Below are 19,507 nucleotides of genomic sequence, written 5' to 3'. Positions count from 1 at the left end.
GTAATTGCCTGTGAAAATACTAGTCATGGTGGTGAGCAGTAGATGGTATTGGTGTAGATGATTGTAATTGCGGTTTGTTGTAGTTGGTGGATTGAGTGGTAGAGAGAGAGAGAGAGCTGTAGAGTAGGTGCCCTTTCTCAACAAGTCTTTGGACTCCTTGGAGGTGTCTTGTAATAATAATAATAAAATTCATGTGACTTGGAAAAGTCTTAGACACCAACTGGACCAGCTGGGTCAAGTGTCATGGAAAATTTCCCACTTCCCAAAGAAGATACCTCAGATAACCACTGTTTCCAGTAATCTGCAGCAACTGATAACTGGCAGATGTTTTCAGATCCACTTGTCAACTTTAATCTAGAGGATATCACAAGAGTCCTGCAAGTCAGTAATCCCTCCATTTCTTGACATACCTCAAGAACAAGATCCATATCATGATGATGAATTTCAAGGAACAAAAGAAAAAGGAAGAAAAATTTCTTCCTCCAGAGATACCTCCAACCTAATGGAGTCCAACAGTAATGCAAATCCTAAAGAAAGAATACTCTCAAGTCATTCTTTGTGCAAAGGAACACTGGATGGAATCAAGACCCTGAGGTTCCCCTTTGCAAAAGTCACAAATACAGATTAAGGAATATATATTTTATCCAAAACGTCATAGATTATTGGGAGCTCACCAAATTCCTTGATAATATCAATTTGTCATATTACACATTTGCTCTAAATAGGGTGAAAAACTTCAAAGTTTGTACTTGAAGGAGTAACAGAATATTTCAACAGAAAAAATTACAACAGATCTACAAAACAAAGGCTTCGACCCGATTAAAGTTAGCTGTATGAATAGGGCACACAAAACTCCATATTCCTTAATATTAAGTGAAATAAGACCTGGCTATAAAAACAGTATTCCTGAAACATAAAGCCACGATCACACAATGTCATTGATGCCAACAGTTTGGCCATGCCCAAAGTTGTTGCAAAACAGAGTATCGATGTATGAATTGTGAAGACAAGCATACAACTTCCTCCTGTAAAAAACCAAGAATGCAACCAGCAAATTGTGTTATTGTGGAGCCTGCCAACTACAGAGACTACTTAAATTTCCCACTCAACCAGAGATCACAACCCTCAGATAACGTGAATGACTCAGCAAAAAATCCACGACTCGATTTTTTGTTGAGTAACCAAGAAAACTTATGCACAACCTCCAAAACAAGATCAGTAGGACCTCCTAATGTCCAATATACAAGCAAGTCTAAAAACACTACTTGCGTGGAAAACATCATAGAAGAAATGCTGATTGACTTCAGCTGAACTAGTCCCACACAAGAAGCCAAAGAAAGCTTTCTGAAATACACTCAGATAATGCTCTTCACATTCCTCAGTGGTTACCACAATTAGACTGACATCACTACAGTTATCAGCTGGAATGCCAATGACTTGAACAATAAAATACTAGAACAACAGGAATTTGCCACACAAAATCAGGCAGATATCATCCTTATCAATGAAACTTATTGCTGCCTAGTCAACAAACCCAAAATCAGGAACTACATCTCTTACCATAAGGACAGACTGGATGCCAGAGCTGGGGACACTGCTGTATTCATCAGAAGAGAATTGCTATCCCCCCCCCCCCATACAAAAACCTTGAAATCATATTATTAGTCTTTTGAGACACCTCCAAAGAGTGAAAAGACTCATTGAAGGCGGGTACCTACTCACTGGGATAAAAATACATATGGCAAACACAAGCAGCCTTAAAATCTTCTTAGTACATAAACCTCCACACAAAAAAAAACTTCCTGACTGTTCTACTAAGCACAGGAAAAGCACAAGTAGGTAAAAATCACAGGTGATCTGAATGCTGCGCATAAAACCTGGAACCATAGATTCCTCAACAACAACAATGGCAAAACCCTCAACACATTTGCCGTCACAAGGAACATAGCAGTGATTGGTCCTGACCTACTCACTACTGCAGTACAGGCTGCTCTGACATACTAGATATAGCAATACTGAAAAATGCAGTACATAAGTATGATATACAAGCAATCAACGATCTCAGCTCAGACCATAATTCCATTATACTCCAGCTAGGCACTGCACATAATTTCGCTGTAGATAATACTTTTGTCATCAACTGAACCCAACTACCTGCTGCTCTTCAACAAAACCTTAGACCAGTCCCTTGCATAACTACAATTGAAGAAATAGATAATGCAACAAGTTCTTTAAAACTTGGGTACTAACAGTACTAAATTCCATCACCACTACAATTACAGCACACCTCCGAAATTGGCTTTCTGAAAATATAAAACAGCTCATCCCAAAGTCAAAAACCAACTAAAATTACAATACCACAAAAGTATGGTCTTCGCTGATTGTTAAATGTTACATGGCTACAAATCAGGTTCATTACACACTAGAGGATTTCTGCAACAGGTAGTGGGATATGAAACTCCAACACCTAAATATCAAAGACCAGTTCTCCGGAAAACAATGAAAATGTGGGCCCCTTACACCAATCAGTGGAGAACAAAGAATTGCCAACAATGATGTTGACAAAGCCTTCACAGACAGCCTGGAAAGGCAATGCAGTCCAAATTACAATCAAGCAGATCTAAATTTTATAGGACTGATATGTAGATTTGTGTGCAGAGTAATCAGAAATGCCATTTTTAAACAATGTCACCAGCTCAGGTTCATGAAACAGGAAAACTAAATACTGGGAAAAAACATTGGAAAACTAAATGCCAAAACAGGTCCAGATGGATTTCTAACAAACTACTTAAATTACAGAATGCACAAGCCTCTCATGGCTTTAAGAAGCAGGAGAAAGCATTCAAATTATTCCAGATGAACAGTTCGAAGCAAAATTCCCAACACCTCTCATCTTACTCATCAAATCCTATCTGAATAACCACAAATTCAGAGATAAAAATAAAATCAGATCTACACTAAGAAAAGTCACAGCAGGAATTCCCAAGGCTCCCTGCTACACCTCTTGCTTTTTTCATCTATGTGGGAGACCTTACTAAAATATTTCCTGTTATCCACGCTCTTTATGCAGATAATACAATCATCACAGCCAGATCACTTCATCTGGAACTAGTCACCAAGAAACTTCAAATTCTGATGAACTCAAAAAAACTGGTTTGCCAGGTGGTAAATCTTTAGCAAAGAGCTAATCCCCCCTTTCCAATAAAAACTAAATAATTATGGAAACTGAATAATCCTGAACAAACTATAACTGATGAGGGAACAAAATACTCTACAAGACACCAGATAGCAACTATCTCAGCTGGGAAGTAAAAGCAGCAAAAATGAAGTCTCCGAGTGAAAGCCTTTTGGAAGCGCACACCTAAGATAGAAAGAGTCAACTATTTTTTCCAAAATGTAACTCGAAATTTGCAACATGGAATGTAAGAACCTTATATGAAACTGGAAAAACAAGACAGGTTATCTCAGAAATGGATCTTTTTCCCTCTTTTGCGGTGTTAAGGGTTTTCTGTTCATTTAACTGCAACCTTATACAAGGATAAAGTGGTTAGCCCTATGGCTCCCGGTGTTTCCTATGTCAGTAGAAGCATTGAGTTCTCAAGGCCTGCTTGTGGGATGAAAAAACCCCATATAAACTGAGAAGAAAAACCTGCCCACACCTAAGACTGGCTAACTTGACTATGGGTAGAAAGATCCTAAGCGCCTCACGTCAGCAACGGGAATCGAATCCAGGACACTCCTTTCCCAGGCATATGGTTGCAAAGTACATAGCCACTCTGCTAAGAATGCAGAAATGGATGCTTATGATATAGACATTCTGGGAATTAGTGAGCTCACATGGATAGGTTTCAGACAGATGGTAACTGGAGACAAATATACAGTCCTATACTGTGGTCATGAAAACAGCACTAATACTAAATAAAAAGACTAAAAGTTGCCTATTGAATGGAAACCAATAAATAACAGAATCATTACTGCATGATTCAACTCAACATATGTTAAAATGTCAATAATACAAATTTATGCACTTACAAATGATGCTGATAATGAGAAAAAGGAAAAATTTTATCATCTGCATAGTAATAGATAAAATACCCAAACATGACATTCTTATAGTGATGGGTGATTTTAACAAAAAAAAAAAGGAAAAAAATAGCTGACATAGTGCAATTGGAAGAATAGCGGAACATTGCACTCTTCGATTGGGAAAGACCTGGGTTCGATTCTCGTCATGACGAGGGGAATCCTTATATGGGCTTTTTCAGTTGAAGGTTTGTTAGCTGATTTCATATGGTGGCAGTAAGGTTTTTCCTCCTGCGTACAGACAAATCGGCCTTCAGAACACACACACAATTTACAGACAAAAAATACTGTTGTTGGTGATGATGGGTGATAGATAGTGTTGATGTTGTTGTTGGAGAATTAAGTAATAGTGGAGAGTGTGAGATGTATTTAGCGAAGTAGAGCAGTGTGCCCTCCCATGATGAGTCCTTGAACTCCCTGGAGGTGTCATGTAATAATAATAATAATAAAAAAAACTCAAGGCAGTTGCAAAGCAATAGGAAAAGAAGCTTGTGACAAAATAAATCAAAATGGTGAAAGATTAATTGAATTTAATGAGATAAACAACCTAATTGTTGGAGGTAGCCTTTTTAAACACAAAGATAATCTTACTGATGGAAAAACCAGAAACTGAATTGATCACATATAATAAAATGGAAAATACAGAAGATCAGTCCTGCATGTGAAGGTAAGAAGAGGAGTAGACATTGGTTGAAATCATTTCTTAGTACTAGCCAAATTAAGATTAAAACTTACAGCAAATAAAACAAATGAAAGAATAGAAACAGATATGATATAGCAAAACTAAATAACAAAGAAATAAAAGAACAATTTATTACGTCAATTAGAAACAGATTCGCAAAACTGGAGCAAAAGGACGATGAAGAAAAGAGAGTAAATGATAAATGGAAAGAGTTTCAAGATGTTTATAATGACTGCTAATGAACATTTAAACATGACCAGAGGGAAAAATAAACAAAGAATGGATAAAAAAAAACCCTGGAATTTAATTGAGGAAAGGGAAAAGAATTAAAATATTACAAAGTACAAACGGCTTTATTCAAATATATAAAGAAAAATACAATTCTGTTAACAAAGAAATAAAGAAATCAGCCAGAATAGACAAAAGGTCATATATAGAAAACCTGGCAATGGAGGAACAGAGAGCAGCAGGCATGGGAAAAAATTAATACAGTATATTGTAGTGCTATTGGAGTGCTATTGATGATAGAGAAAGAGTTATGTCCATACAAGGTAGAGATGCAAGAGGGAAATGGGGCCAGTGGTTTTGAGGCAGTATGGTGTGAGATGTTTATAATGACTGCTAATGAACATTTAAACATGACCAGAGGGAAAAATAAACAAAGAATGGATAAAAAAAAACCCTGGAATTTAAATAGAATCAAATACTTGGTGGGATGTTGTTATAGACCTGGTAATGGGGATGGTGGTGATAGTGAAATGTATAGTCAAATAAGAAAAGGGTGATCATTATGGGTGATTTTAATTATGGCAATATAGACTGGAATGAAGAGATAGCAACTGAAAGTAAAGAAAATGAGTTTCTTGAGTTTTTCAGGGATAACTACCTCAGACAGTATGTAACAGAGGGCACAAGAGAATTAAGGGTCTTCGATTTGGTCATCTCATCGGAGGATGTAATTATCAATGAGGTATCAAATCATCCACCAATTGGTGAAAGTGACCATGAGGTGATTACTTGGGTGGTTGTCAGCAGTGCAAGGACCCCTGTGAAAAAAGGGTATATGTGGAACTACAAGGGGGGTGATTATGAAGAGCTCAGGAGACAGCTTGCAGGTGTAGCATATAGAATGAGGAGTTAGCTGGAAAAGAGATCAATGCAGCCTGGGGGATTTTCAAAAAATATTTAGTAGATGCAATGTCTAAATGTATACCATGGGTGAGAAGGTTAAATAAGGTAGGTGTGAGATGGATGAATAAAGAGATTAAGCATGCAATACAGAGAAAAAGGGCATTGTGGAGGCAGCATAAGAGAAGTGGAAGTAACCAATTTCATGAGGTCTACAAAGACCAGGCAAGGAGGGTGACTTGATTGGTGAGAGTAGCTAAAGAGAGGTATGAACAGCAGTTAGCTAATGAAGCTAAAAAGAATCCTAGGGAGTTCTTTCGATATGTAGCCAGCAAAAGAAAGAATGATTATGGAAGGATGACACTGATTGGAGGAAATGGTATAAAGACAGATGTTGCAGAATGTGTGGTGGAGATACTTAATGAGCAGTTCATAAAGATCTTTCAATCTTGTGAATGTGACTTCATGGAGAGATTAAGAGCAGTTGATGATGGGGAGGAGAGACTGACTGTAAGTGAGCAAGAGGTGTTTGGGGAGTTGAGTAAACTAGATGTAAATAAGGCTGTGGGACTTGATAATATATCACCGCGTATTCTGAAGGAATGTGCCAGAGAGTTGACACCTGCCTTGACATATTTTTTTAATACGAGTCTTGCACTTGGTCAAGTTCCTAAAGAGTGGAAGGAGGGCAAGATTGTGCCACTTCATAAAGGAGGTGATCGAACTCAAGCATCAAACTATAGGCCTATCTGTGTGTCAGGTGTTGTGGTTAAGTTGTTGGAGAAGCTTGTGAGAACTAGGATCCAGAGTTGGGTTGACAACAATGGTATTATCTTTGATGGACAGCATGGATTTGCTAAAGGGAGGTCGTGTTTTAGTAATCTACTTACTTATTACAATAAAGTGACTGCTTCCCTGGACAGAGGAGAAGGATACACAGTAATATACTTGGATTTCGCAAAAGCTTTTGATAGAGTACCTCATGATAAGTTGACATTCAAACTAGAGCAGATGGGGTTGGATATTAGATTGGTGCATTGGATTGGAGACTGGCTATCTGATAGGTATCAACAAGTTGTGTATGAGGGTGCAATATCCAAGAAAAGGAAAGTCACTAGTGGAGTGCCTCAGGGATCTGTTTTAGGGCCATTACTATTTAACTTGTATATTAATGATATTGGCGAAGATTTGGATGGAGATATTCAGTTGTTTGCAGATGATGCAAAGTTGGGACGAACCATAAAGAGTAGTGAAGATGTTGTGGCCTTGCAAGAAGACTTGAATAAATTGAGTGATTGGGCAAGCAAATGGGGATGTGAGTTCAATGTTGCAAAATGTAAGGTTTTAAAATTTGGAAAACAAAGATGGGATGCAGAATTTATGCTTGGTGAGAATATATTGTTGGAAGTAGAGGAAATAAGAGATCTGGGGGTGATAGTGGATAAGGATCTAAAATTTAGGGGACACATCGCCAAAATTGTGAAGACAACACAAAGACTTCTGGGAATGATGCGGAGGACACTGACGTGTAGAAGTAGGGAGATTCTTGTTCCATTGTATAAAGCTTTGATTAAGCCACACATGGACTATTGTGCCCAGATTTGGTCACCTGGTTTTCAGAAGGATGAAGAGATGTTGGAAAGGGTCCAAAGGCGACTGACTAAGGTAGTTTCTGACCTCTGGAATGTCGAGTATGCAGAAAGATTGAAAAGATGTAATTTGCAGAGTCTGGTGGAGAGAAGGAAGAGGGGAGATATGATAGAGACCTACAAGTTGGTAAGGGGTTGTTATAGGATCAATGGTGGAGAAGTTCTACAGAGAATAGTGGGAGATCAGGGGAGAACCAGAGGTCATCCCTGGAAACTGTACAAAGAGGGTATGAGTAGGGGAGTGAGAGGCAGGTTTTTTTCGTGCAGAGTTGTGAATGATTGGAATGCCTTGCCTGAGAGTGTGGTGTCTGCAAGGAGTTTGAATGTGTTTAAGACGCGGTATGATGAGATGTGTGTGAGATAAAAGGACCTCCTAGATGAGTCTTTGACTCCATGAGGTCTTGTTTAATAATAATAAAAATAATAATAATAATAATATGAAATAATGCAAAAATTGTTTGGAAAGAAAAAGAATTTGGAAACTTGTGTAAAGGATAAAAACAAAACGTTGTTAACAAAGGAACTGGAAGTAAAAGACTGCTGGAAACCGTATTTTAGTGAAACTTTGAATGTAATAGAAAATAATGACACACAAGAACTTTTAAAACAGAACATGAATAGAATGGCATAAACTTAACATAAACACTAAAAAAAATCACCCCAAATGAAGTAATAAACATAATAAAGAAACAGAAGTCTTGAAAAACATGAGGAAATGACATCATATACATTGAATTACTAAAAGTAGATAAAGACACTGTTTTGAATGAGTTAACTAAATTATACAATCTGATTCTGGAAACTGAGAAAATACCAGGTCAGTGGAAATACCAGTGATAGTGAAAATACCAAAAGAAAGGAGACCTGACAAAATATGAAAACTGGAGATGAATAAGTCTTCTGGTACCAGGAAGAGTATTTAGCAGAGTATTAATGGAAAGAATGAAAAATGAAATCAAAGCTACAATGAGGAAGGAACAAACAGGCTTCAGAACTGGAACAATACAACAGATCTTCATTTTGAGACACATTATAGAACAAACTTTTGAATTTGGTGTCTCCCTTGTTCTTGAATTTTATAGACTTTTGCCAAGCCTTCGATTGCATTATCAGAGAAATTCTCTGGAAATTTTTAAGCATCAATGGCATACCAAATAAGATAATTAATGTTATCAAACAAATGTATGAAAACAGTAGATCCCAAGTTTTGGTGCAAAATTCTGAGACAGAAGCCTTCCATGTTGTAACTGGAGTTCGACAAGGATGTGTATTGTCCAGCCTACTTTTCAATATAGTGATAGACTGGGCCATGACCAAAACCATGAAAACCAAAGCTGGCTTAAGATGGAATATGATGATATGTCTTGAGGATCTAGATTATGCAGATGACATTGTTCTGATTTTTTCTTGTTTCACTGATTTCCAACAGAAAACAGACAAATTAAGAAAAAATGCATTTTCAGTAGGTTTAAAAATAAATAAAGATAAAACAAAAACAATAAGGATTAATAATAAAAGTAAAGAAACTCTAAAGATAGACAACACAGAAGCAAAAGATATGACAGACTTTCAATATCTTGGAGCAACAGTCAGCCAAAATGGTGACACAGATGAAGATATCAAACAGAGAATAACCATAGCATGCAATACTTTTACAAGTTTACAGCCAATATGGAAATCTGCAGCATACAAGATTAAAACAAAATTGAGGATCTTTTTAAGTAATGTTAGATCTGTCCTACTCTGTGGATCAGAAACTTGTAAAATAAGCAAAATGCAAAAACAAAAGTTAAACAGTTTTCAAACCAAATGTCTTAGAAAAATTTTAAAAATGAATTGGCCAAATCAAATATCAAATGATGACCTATATAAAATAACTAACACAAAAAGTATTTAAGAGGAAATCAGATTGTGTAGATGGAGAGGGGTGGATATGTACTCAGGATGAACCACAATGACATCCCAAGGGTGGTTCTGATTTGGACCCCCAAATGGAAGGCGTAGGAGGAAGACCAAAGCTCAAATGGCAAAGGATGATAGAGAAGGAGAGAAATGAAGATGAAGCTGGATGGGCGAATGAATTAATTTAGTCTTCAAGGTAGCACAGAAGTTGAGTGTTGATGTTTCTTTCTATTACTTTTCAGAGAATTTAAGTGAGAAAAATTGGACAGTAGTTTGATGATAAAGATTTGTTGCTCTTCTTAGAAATGGGTTGTATGCAGTCAAATTCCCAGCCTGCAGGCGTAGATACCAGTGGAATCAGAGAGCATAAAAAGGTGACATAGTAGGAATCAACTGTTGTGCACAAACCTTTAGAACAATTAGAGGAATGCTACCAAGTGAAGATCATTCCACTTGACTTGTTTTATAATGTCATGTGATGCACGGACATAAATTGTGCATTTGTTGCTCTGTTGGAAGAGATCTGTACTAGATTGTGATCTGAATTGTCTAGAGGACAAACGGACATTCACAATATATTTAGATGGGTCACTAGTAAGGAAGTGGTCTGTTATGTTTGTTTGGCAAACAAACATACCAGAGTGGATGGGGTTTATGTAGCATTTTGGTAGATATCGGAACAATTTGTGTAAGATCATTGGTGATAGCAAATGTCTTATCTTCTTTACCTGCTTGTTGATCTTTGTAGTTAGAAGAGGAGAACCAGCTGTGAACAGTGAAGTCTCCGAGGAAGATTATTTTATCATTAAGAAAGTTAGGCTGAAGAAAATTTGACATGTTGGAAAAGGAAATCAAAAAAGCTCAGAATGATTGCTGGCATTAAGAGAGAGAGAGAGAAGTAGGGGACAGCAAACGAATCTGACAGAATGGGGTAGAGAGACCTTCAGCCAAAGGTCAAAATAAGGAGTTTCTAAGTAGGATATTTTCCAGCATAGTATATTATAATGAACATGTGCACAAACCCCAGTGAATGAAGTCAAAGAATGTGTACTTGGGAAAGCTGAGATAAGATACTTTAGGTGTTTGAAATTTTAGCTTCTCTTAGAGAAAAAGTAGGTGAGGTTTTGCAGATTGGAGATGGTAATGAATAGCAATGAGTTTGGGACTGAGATCATATATATTTCTGAAGTGGATTTGGAGAGTTCAGTGAGAGTTTGCTGTTGATCTTATGGGTCATATATGTTTCTTATGTAGTGTTTTAGTTTATATTTCCATACTGGTTACTAATAGCATTTGATTTTCACGTTAGTATTCATTTTTTATGGTTGATGATTGTCCATGCTTTGTCTTCATTTTAGTCTTTTTCTTCCAGTTCATTTCCAACCTTTTTTCCCACTGTGTATAAGTGACATCTGGCTGGACTCATACTCACAGGAAGTTCGTTCTGTCTCTCCTTGCATTTGTAAGCCTGAAGTAGTGACAGGTGACAATTTTCTTGAAGCCAAAGGTACATTGTTCAATGAGCTTGCAAATATCATAATTAACACTGTTTCTCTGTTGGAGGTGGAAATTTAGGAATGGCATATTTTTATTTTCTGCATCAATCATGTCATGAACAGATGATGCTTGCTGGCATCTTCAATAGTAGGCATCTTATCATGGAGATGTTGACTGTGAATTGTTTCATACTTTTTTGCTGTTGCATTGATTTTATGGGAAAAAAGTCTCATCAAGCTTGACAGTGTGCTTTCCAAAGTTTAAGAGCTGTATACTGATGGGCGTCACAGGGGACAGAAAAATAACTGGCTGAGGTTACTCAAACGTTTGAGCCAATTTGTTGGTCTTTGGACAGCTGTCGCATCCACTGGGTACAAAAATTTCACAGGAGTTATTTTTTTCTTTTCTTTCATATCTCTAGCTTGGAGCCTAGGCCACTGCAGAGCTTCAGATGGTCTATTTGCACTGGTGCAACCCAAAGAATTCTGTTGTCTCTCAGCTTTGTTGTCACTACTTCGTTTTGCTTTGTGCAGCAGATATAATAGGGTATCTATACAATGTGTACAGTACTTGCTATGTGCAATATTAGAACTGAATATTTTTGGGGGAAGAGGAAATTAATCGGTATACTTATGGGTTTGTCTCTTCAGTCATGCAGGATCTATTTCTATACTTTCACTTGGTATAGAAGTTTGGGAAATTCATTTTTAAAGCAATAAAATAGGAGAATACAATATACATACCATGCAGCCTAGAGTGTGATGATGTGATTCAGGAGTTACTTTCAAAAACAAAGCAGTTAGTTTGTTTTTGAAATTTAATTGGCTCATATGCATATTAAGAAAATAGTACATGGCTAATGCTTGTTCACCAATATATTCTCTACATATGATTTTAAACTTGAAGAACTGCTTCATATTCATATATGAAAATGTACATTGGTGGAAGTTTTTCCACTTGGAAACAAACAAAGTGACTTCACATCACTAGCCTTAGTATCCCGTAATGCAAAGTACATATTCTTACAGACATGTATAATACTATGCATTATGACTATTCAGACCGGTTTCAACCTTTATTGAGGTCTCATGGGTGAGAGTCAGATCCAGAGGTGATACCAAGGTTAAAGTAATGCAGAAGTCATATTTCTATATACCGAGTAGACTAAAGGTGTCACACCTTATTAAAATACTCTGAATTACAGATAATTGTGGGAATCATAATTCATAGCCTGACAGACATGTATAACACACAACATTATATCCATAAGGATGTGTTGCTTTGCATTATGGGATACTAGGGCAAGTGATGTGAAGTCACTAGCTTCTTTATACGAGTTGCTCAGTCCTGAAAATATTTCAGGTGCAAACTTTGTTTACTTACACTTGGATAAAAGATTAAACCAAGAATATAATTTCTTGGCATCTTTAATTTATAGTGTAACCAAGTGGAAAAACTTCCAACAATTTTCTTTAATCCAGAGTATTTTAATAATAAAGTGTGACACCTTTTGGCTTCTCGTATATGGAAATATGACTTCTGTGTTACTTCAACCTTGGTATCACCTCTGGGTCTGACTCCTACTGATGAGACCTCTATAAAGGTTGAAACCAGTCTGGGTAGTGATCCTTCCCATAATGCATAGACATTATACATGTCTGTAAGGATATGTGCTTTGAATTATGGGATATTAAGGCAAGTGATGTGAAGTCATTAGCTTCTTTATACAAGTTGCCTAGCCCTGAAACTAGTTCAGGTGCAAACTTTGTTTACTTATTTGCCAGGTTAAATAAAGGATTAAACCAAGATAATGCACATTGTAGCTCATTTTTGAAATTTCGGTGATTTTTGTAACTTTGTGTTTCATGTAGAATTTTAAAGGTCTGGATTTAGTGACTTAGGAGAATCACTTAATGTTTGGCAACATTTATCAATTAGACTGGTGACAATTGTGCTGTCCATTGTCAGCAGATGTGCATTAAAATTCATTATTATTATATTGGCAAGGATATGTTGCTTTGCATTATGGGATACTGAGGCAAGTGATGTGAAGTTACTAGCTTCTTTATATGAGTTGCCCAGTACTGAAAATATTTCAGGTGCAAACTTTGTTTGTTTACACTTGGATAAAAGATTAAACCAAGAATATAATTTCTTGGCATCTTTAATTTATAGTATAACCAAGTGGAAAAACTTCCAACAATATAATAATAATGAATTGTTATTCATTATTATTATATTGGCAACCATGGAGTCCTTAAACTCATTTTGAGAAGTCCACTAACATTTCACAACACTAACCATCATTTGCACAATACCTGTCATACTTTGCTTTGAACTCATTCACTGACAGAGCACTTACAGATGACTCTGGCAAACCATTCTACTCATTCACCACTCTCCAAGCAAAAATAATCTAGTCCTCACAACCTCCTAACTACAGTCTTTCTTAATCTCTAAGTATGACCCCTAGTTCTCCTCACACAGGAAATGTTTCAGTCATGTACTGAAAAAGTTCCTGTGTATCAATCCTATGAAACCTTTTTCATAACTTATTTGTCTTTATCATATACCCACTCTCCCCTTTTCCTTCCATATGTCAAAAATAGCTAATTTTAGATACTTTTGCCATATGCCTCCAGATCCACCAATCTATCACACAGCTGGTAATCTTTTCATTCCAAAATGTATAACCTCACTTTGTCACATTAAACCAAGGATAGTTCTTCTTTTCTCATACTGTCAGTCTATATAAATTGTCCTGCAAGATCTCTACATCATCCTTATTAACTGTTTTGCTATACTCAGTTTTACATCAGCAAATAATCGAATATTTCCCTTCAAATAATTTCTATATCATTAACACAAGTTAATGATTACATGGTAAACAGCAGTGTATCAAGTACAGAGCCCTGTGATCCCTTGCTAGTCACATACTGTCTTCTGGACTCTACTTCTCTATAAACTATTCTCTGAATCTGTCTGTTAGCTACTCTCTTATCCACATCACCAGCTTCATATCTAAGTCCATTTACTTCAATTTATATAACAGAGTTCCGTGCATTATCTTATCAAATGGGTTTACAAGGTTCGACAGAATCATTGTGTAGCCATTCCCCTTTGCCACCTCAGCTGTTACTTTATAATATGCATTTTATTGTGAACTTCAGAAGTGTGAATTACTGAGGCATGACTTACCCTCACAAAATCATGCCCCCCCCCCCCCCCCACACACACCACAGAGTATCCTATTCCTGTCTGCCATTCTTGAATATTGCCTTTAACCAACATTTCCAGTACCTTAACCACCACCCCTGAGATGCTGATTGGTTAATAATTTGCTACTTCTGCCTTGGAGCCTTCTTTATGCAACAGAACTGTTATTATTACTGTTATTACGTGACACCTCCAAGGAGTCCAAAGACTCTTATAAGACTATTTCAGAGTTGAGACTTAAATAACCTGGTCATAGCATAGTGTGTAAAGAGGAAAAAATAGTGATGTGAAAGCTGAGGTGTATAGGAGATTATGGAACCTTGATGTGAGTATTCTGTAATATTCTATACACCTCAGTTTCACATCAGCCCTTATCACATCTATTACTAAAATATTTCCACCTGGATGGTACACCTTTGCAAAGTGTTCACTGAGTAATTCAACTACCATATTTTTCGATGGATAACGCGCACCCCCAACATTTTCATCACTCCTTTTGTATAGATAACGTGCATGCGCCAGCTATCGGTAGAGTTAGGCAGTACAGACAGAGGACGGAGGAATTCTTTAAAAGCACGTGCGTTGCTAGTAGCAGTGGTCGATTATTCCGTACATCCTGTTTTAAAATATTTCATAAAGTAAATCATTATTTGTTTATATTTTGTTATTAGATCTGAATTACCCATGGAAGACAGAAGTACTTCTCGGAGAAAATCCTACACAGCTCAGTCAAGCTTGAAGTGGTAGAAGTAGCAAAGGAAAAAGGGAATCGTGAAGCTGGTAGATTGTTCAGTGTTGGAGAAAGTATTGTTCGTGAATGGCGAAAGGCTGAAACAGTCCTGAGATGTTTACATACGAGTAAACGTGCTGTGAGGTTTAGAAGGTGCTTGTGGCCAACCATAGGAAAAAATCTGTTTGATTGGGTTGTTAGTGAAAGAGCTAAATGTATGAGAATACCCACTGTCTGTGTATTGCAGGAATCGAAAAGAATTGCGGAAAACGATAATATAAAGGATTTCAAGGCCTACCCATCTTGGGTTTTTGGATTTAGGAAGAGAAACAATTTAAGTGTGCGCTCCTCCACTAACGAACGTCATATAAAGATATAGTTACGTGGATTGTAGAAAGTTGGGCTGCTGTAAGTGGAAACTGTATTAGAAATGGTTTCATTAAAATACAAGGGAATATAGTGGTGTCCGGTGACAATGATTATGAAGCTGATGACATACCGAACGAAATTTTTAACGCAATTGATTCTTTCAATATTGAGTCTGATGAAGAATTTTTTTGGATTTGAATAGTGTAATGTTCAATAAATATTAAGTAATACTTCTACCTTAGTTTTGTTATTACATTTGATTTACCTCTCATGCCTTTCAAATGTATACCATGCATGTTCATTTTTAACGAATTTAGACTTTTTTTTGTATAGATCACGTGTGCATTATCTATACAAAAATACGATATTTTTCGTACATCAGTTACCTTCCTACCATCTGCATTCGGCAAAATTATTCTGTCATGTTTATTCTTCCTTTTACTTGTCACACTATCTTTTGGATTATCATCGTCTCTTGGAGCTGATTTCTTCATCTTACTCTGATTTTGCCTTCCTTACCATATTTGTCACCCTTTTGGTCTGTGTTTTATGCTGCTCATGAATTTGCTGATTGCCTTTTTGTTTTAAATTCCTCCTGCAATGTTTTATATTTTAAAATTTCTACTTAATGATGCTACTTATCCATTCAATTCCTAATTTACCTTATTCTTCTGACTACATTAATTTAGTCTTGACTTCTGTCTTTACTCTTCTCACTATTACCAGTAACTCTGTTGTGTCTTCCCTTATACTTCTCACCTTTCACTTTATCTTTCTGCATCTAACAACATTAATCTTTGCACCTGGGAAGCATAATTTCAGCATTAAGCATCCCTCTTATTATCAGATCTCAGTACAAAATTCTCACCTTACCCTCCTTTTCCTTCTTTGTCATACATTCCTTTCTTCCTTGCACTTTTCTTTTTCCCTTAGCAGTACCACTTGCCAGACATTTTTGCAATCTCTTCAGTCTCTGTGAAAGAGACTCCATGCAAACATGCTCTCTTTTAGTACAGTGAACTCTTAACTTCCCACATCATCAATGCTTTCATCCACACCTACACTAGCATCCCTCTCTGTCCTGTTTCCAATACTCTCTTGCATTGCTGGCATGCTTATATGTCCTCCATTCATCCCTTCTTCCCTTACTCTGACACTTTCTTGGAATCTTTTCATTTTCTCTGTTTTCCAGAGAAACTTTCCTCATATGTTCCCACCTACTTTCTAGCCATTTCTATTTTCTCTCTCCATGGAATGAAGAGTAGACAGTGTTGAAGCTAAGGAATGGCTGGTCATCCTCTCAGGACTTCTTATCTACCATAAAAGGTTGTCTGTTATTACTGTTAATACTGAGTAGATGGTTGGCCAAAAGCCTTTAGGAGACAAGGTCTGATTACTGTCTCTTCTCCAATTGTATTGAACATAATCTAGAAGGTAAAGAAAATTGCATGCCATTTCAATACTGTTGGCTTTGTCTAAGTGCAAATTGACAGAAGAAATATGCTTGTTAGATATGTGAGGCAAAGAGGGGTTTTTCATCCCGCATACAGACGAATCAGCCCTTCAGAACACACACAGTTTACAGACAAAAAATACTAGTGGTGGTGGGCGGTAGATGGAGATGATTGGTAGTAGAGGTTCGGTATAGTGGTGGAGACAGTTGTATAATAGTAGGTGTCCTCCTGCAATGAGTCTTCGGACTCTTTGGAGGTGTCACGAATAATAATAATAGTGCAGTACAATGTCAAAGGTGAGAGCTCATTAAATCAACCTAACTATTATTTCATTTGCATAAAGAGTTTTTTTTTTTTTTTAAATGAAATGCAAGTTAGAATACCAAATCAACCAATTTTTTTTTAAACAGATAAATTTTATTAAATGCTGATCCCAAGGAACAGCACATTTTGGTTCATCATTTTTGGAAGTCATTGTCACAACAGTGGTGTGAGATCCACTACAGATGAACCAAAATGTGCTGTTCCTTGGGATCAGCATTTACTAAAATTTACCTGTTTAAAAAAATTGGTTGATTCAGTATTCTAACTTGCATTCCATTAAAAAAAAAAAAAAAAAAAAAAAAAAAAAAAAAAAAAAAAAAACATGCAAATGAAATAATGGTTAGGTTGAGTTAATGAGCTCTCACCTTTGACATCGTACTGCACTATTATTATTATTATTATTATTATTCGTGACACCTCCAAGGAGTCCGAAGACTTGTTGCAGGAGGACACCTACTATTATACAACTGTCTCCACCACTATAGCGAACCTCTACTACCAATCATCTCCATCAATGCCATCTACCGCCCACCACAACTAGTATTTTTTTGTCTGTAAACTGTGTGAATTCTGAAGGGCTGATTTTTCTGTATGCGAGATGAAAAACCTGAGTTTCTGGGAGAAAAAACTCTGCTACTTCTGTATGAGATCGGCTAACTCACCTTTGATTGAAAATGTCCACATAAAGATTCCTTCCATCGCAATGAGAATCGAATTTAGGCCTATTCCAATCAAAGGGCGCAATTGACCTAACATGAATTTTGGAGGGACTAGTTTGAATGAATCACATTGAATAGTTTCTGTCATACAATGATTGATTGTTTATAAATAAATGCCCTGTACTTGTAAATTGTATTTTGTAAACCCATAATAACTTTTAGTTAAATTATTGGTTGTCTGCTAATTGTTTTAATAATTAATAATCTACTTTATATACCTTGTATTTTCAGGAAATGGTAGAATCAATGAAGCCAGGCTCGGTTATTGTGGATTTAGCATCAGAGGCTGGTGGTAATGTAGAAACAACAAAACCAGGAGAATTATATATACACAAAGGAGTAACTCACATCGGTTACACTGATTTTCCTAGTAGACTTCCTACTCAGTCATCAACTCTGTATGCCAATAATATCTCTAAATTTCTTATGTCCATTGGTATGTGTTACATTTTTGGTTTATAGAAAATAGTCTAACTGCTCTTTTAAACATACATAATACTTTTCATTATTTTGTTTTAGATAGAAGAAATAGTAAAAAAGAGTTTGCCAACTTGATTTAGATTATAGTTGTTTTCTAGGTTAGTAGAAGATTTTTACCATGAGGTGCAGGAATCAAGGCTGCTACCCGCTTACTGGAGGCTTCCCATAGTTTGTAAAATGTAGCTAACTCTTAATCTTATGGTAAAAAAAAAAAAAAGTGCTAAAGGTGCTCTAGACAAACAGTGCAACTCTGCCTATAATATATACTCAAGTTATGCTATCCACTCGGTTACTTGCAAAAAGTGAACTATGATCTAAATGCACTTATCCACTGTGGAGATTTATTTGTCTAGCATTGGATGGTAATAAAATTAATCTACTCTAACAGCATTATTTAGAAATCCATCTGTCTGAGTAATTAATAAATGAATAATACAGATATTTTGGCCTGATTCTAGCAGGCCATCATGAGTACATAAGCATATTCACTGCTTTCTTATTCTCTTTTGCAGATATAAGCCACATGCCAGAATGTCACCATACAAGATGGTAAATAAACAAAATAACTAAAATACATAACATACATAAAATTAAATTGAAATGAACATCAGTAATTATTCATGTATGAATAAGAAAATATCTACAGAAATATTCATATAACAAAAACTTTTCAAGATAAAGTCTATTAGATAAATGTGAGCCTAGTTACTCTGTTTTGTGATGTTCATGCACCTCAAAAAGAAGTTTGCTTATGTACAATATATAACATAACTGTTTTCTTTGTTTTTCCACTTCCTCTGTGTCCATTAGTTGGCCTATAGAGAGCAAGAACACTGGATATAGGTGCAAGTGGATTTTTAAGTTGGTGTCCCAACTTAGATATCAGGAGAGAGTGCAGAAGCACTTTTACACAACTCAAACTTAAATCAGAATCACTGTCTCTCCTTAGTAAAAATTTGAGTCCCATCTTGTAAATTACTGACCGATTAGCATATCAGGAATCATTGTCAAGGTCTTCGAGAAATTAGTCAAGAAAAGAATACAGGATTGGATAGATGAAAATGGGATATTATATGGGGGACAACATGATTTTGTGAAGGGTAGATCATGCCTCAGTAACTTGCTCACGTTTTATAACACAGTGATGGCTGAACTGGATATGGGTAATGGGTTTACAGTAATACTACTGGACCTTGCCAAGGCTTTTGATAGGATACCACATAGAACCCTAATCAGTAAACTGGAGCAGATGGGGATAGATATAGGGTTGGTGA

General features: G+C 36.4%; 1 protein-coding gene across 1 annotated transcript in view; it reads left to right on the top strand.

Annotated features, from left to right (window-relative positions):
- Nucleotides 1–19,507, top strand: part of LOC150107468 (NAD(P) transhydrogenase, mitochondrial-like) — a 326,339-nt gene that overhangs the window by 167,394 nt on the left and 139,438 nt on the right. The window contains exon 5 of the mRNA XM_090391890.1: nt 17,985–18,189. Within this exon, the coding sequence (XP_090248016.1) occupies nt 17,985–18,189 (205 nt within the window). The remainder of the gene's footprint in view (nt 1–17,984; nt 18,190–19,507) is intronic.

This window comes from Typopeltis vanoorti, chromosome 4, assembly GCF_054136105.1.
Source record: "Typopeltis vanoorti isolate ZY-2024b chromosome 4, IOZ_Tvanoo_1.0, whole genome shotgun sequence".
NCBI classification, from domain to species: domain Eukaryota; kingdom Metazoa; phylum Arthropoda; class Arachnida; order Uropygi; family Thelyphonidae; genus Typopeltis; species Typopeltis vanoorti.
The sequence above is the reverse complement of the archived record's forward strand: the minus strand, read 5'-3'. Positions and strand labels throughout refer to the sequence as shown.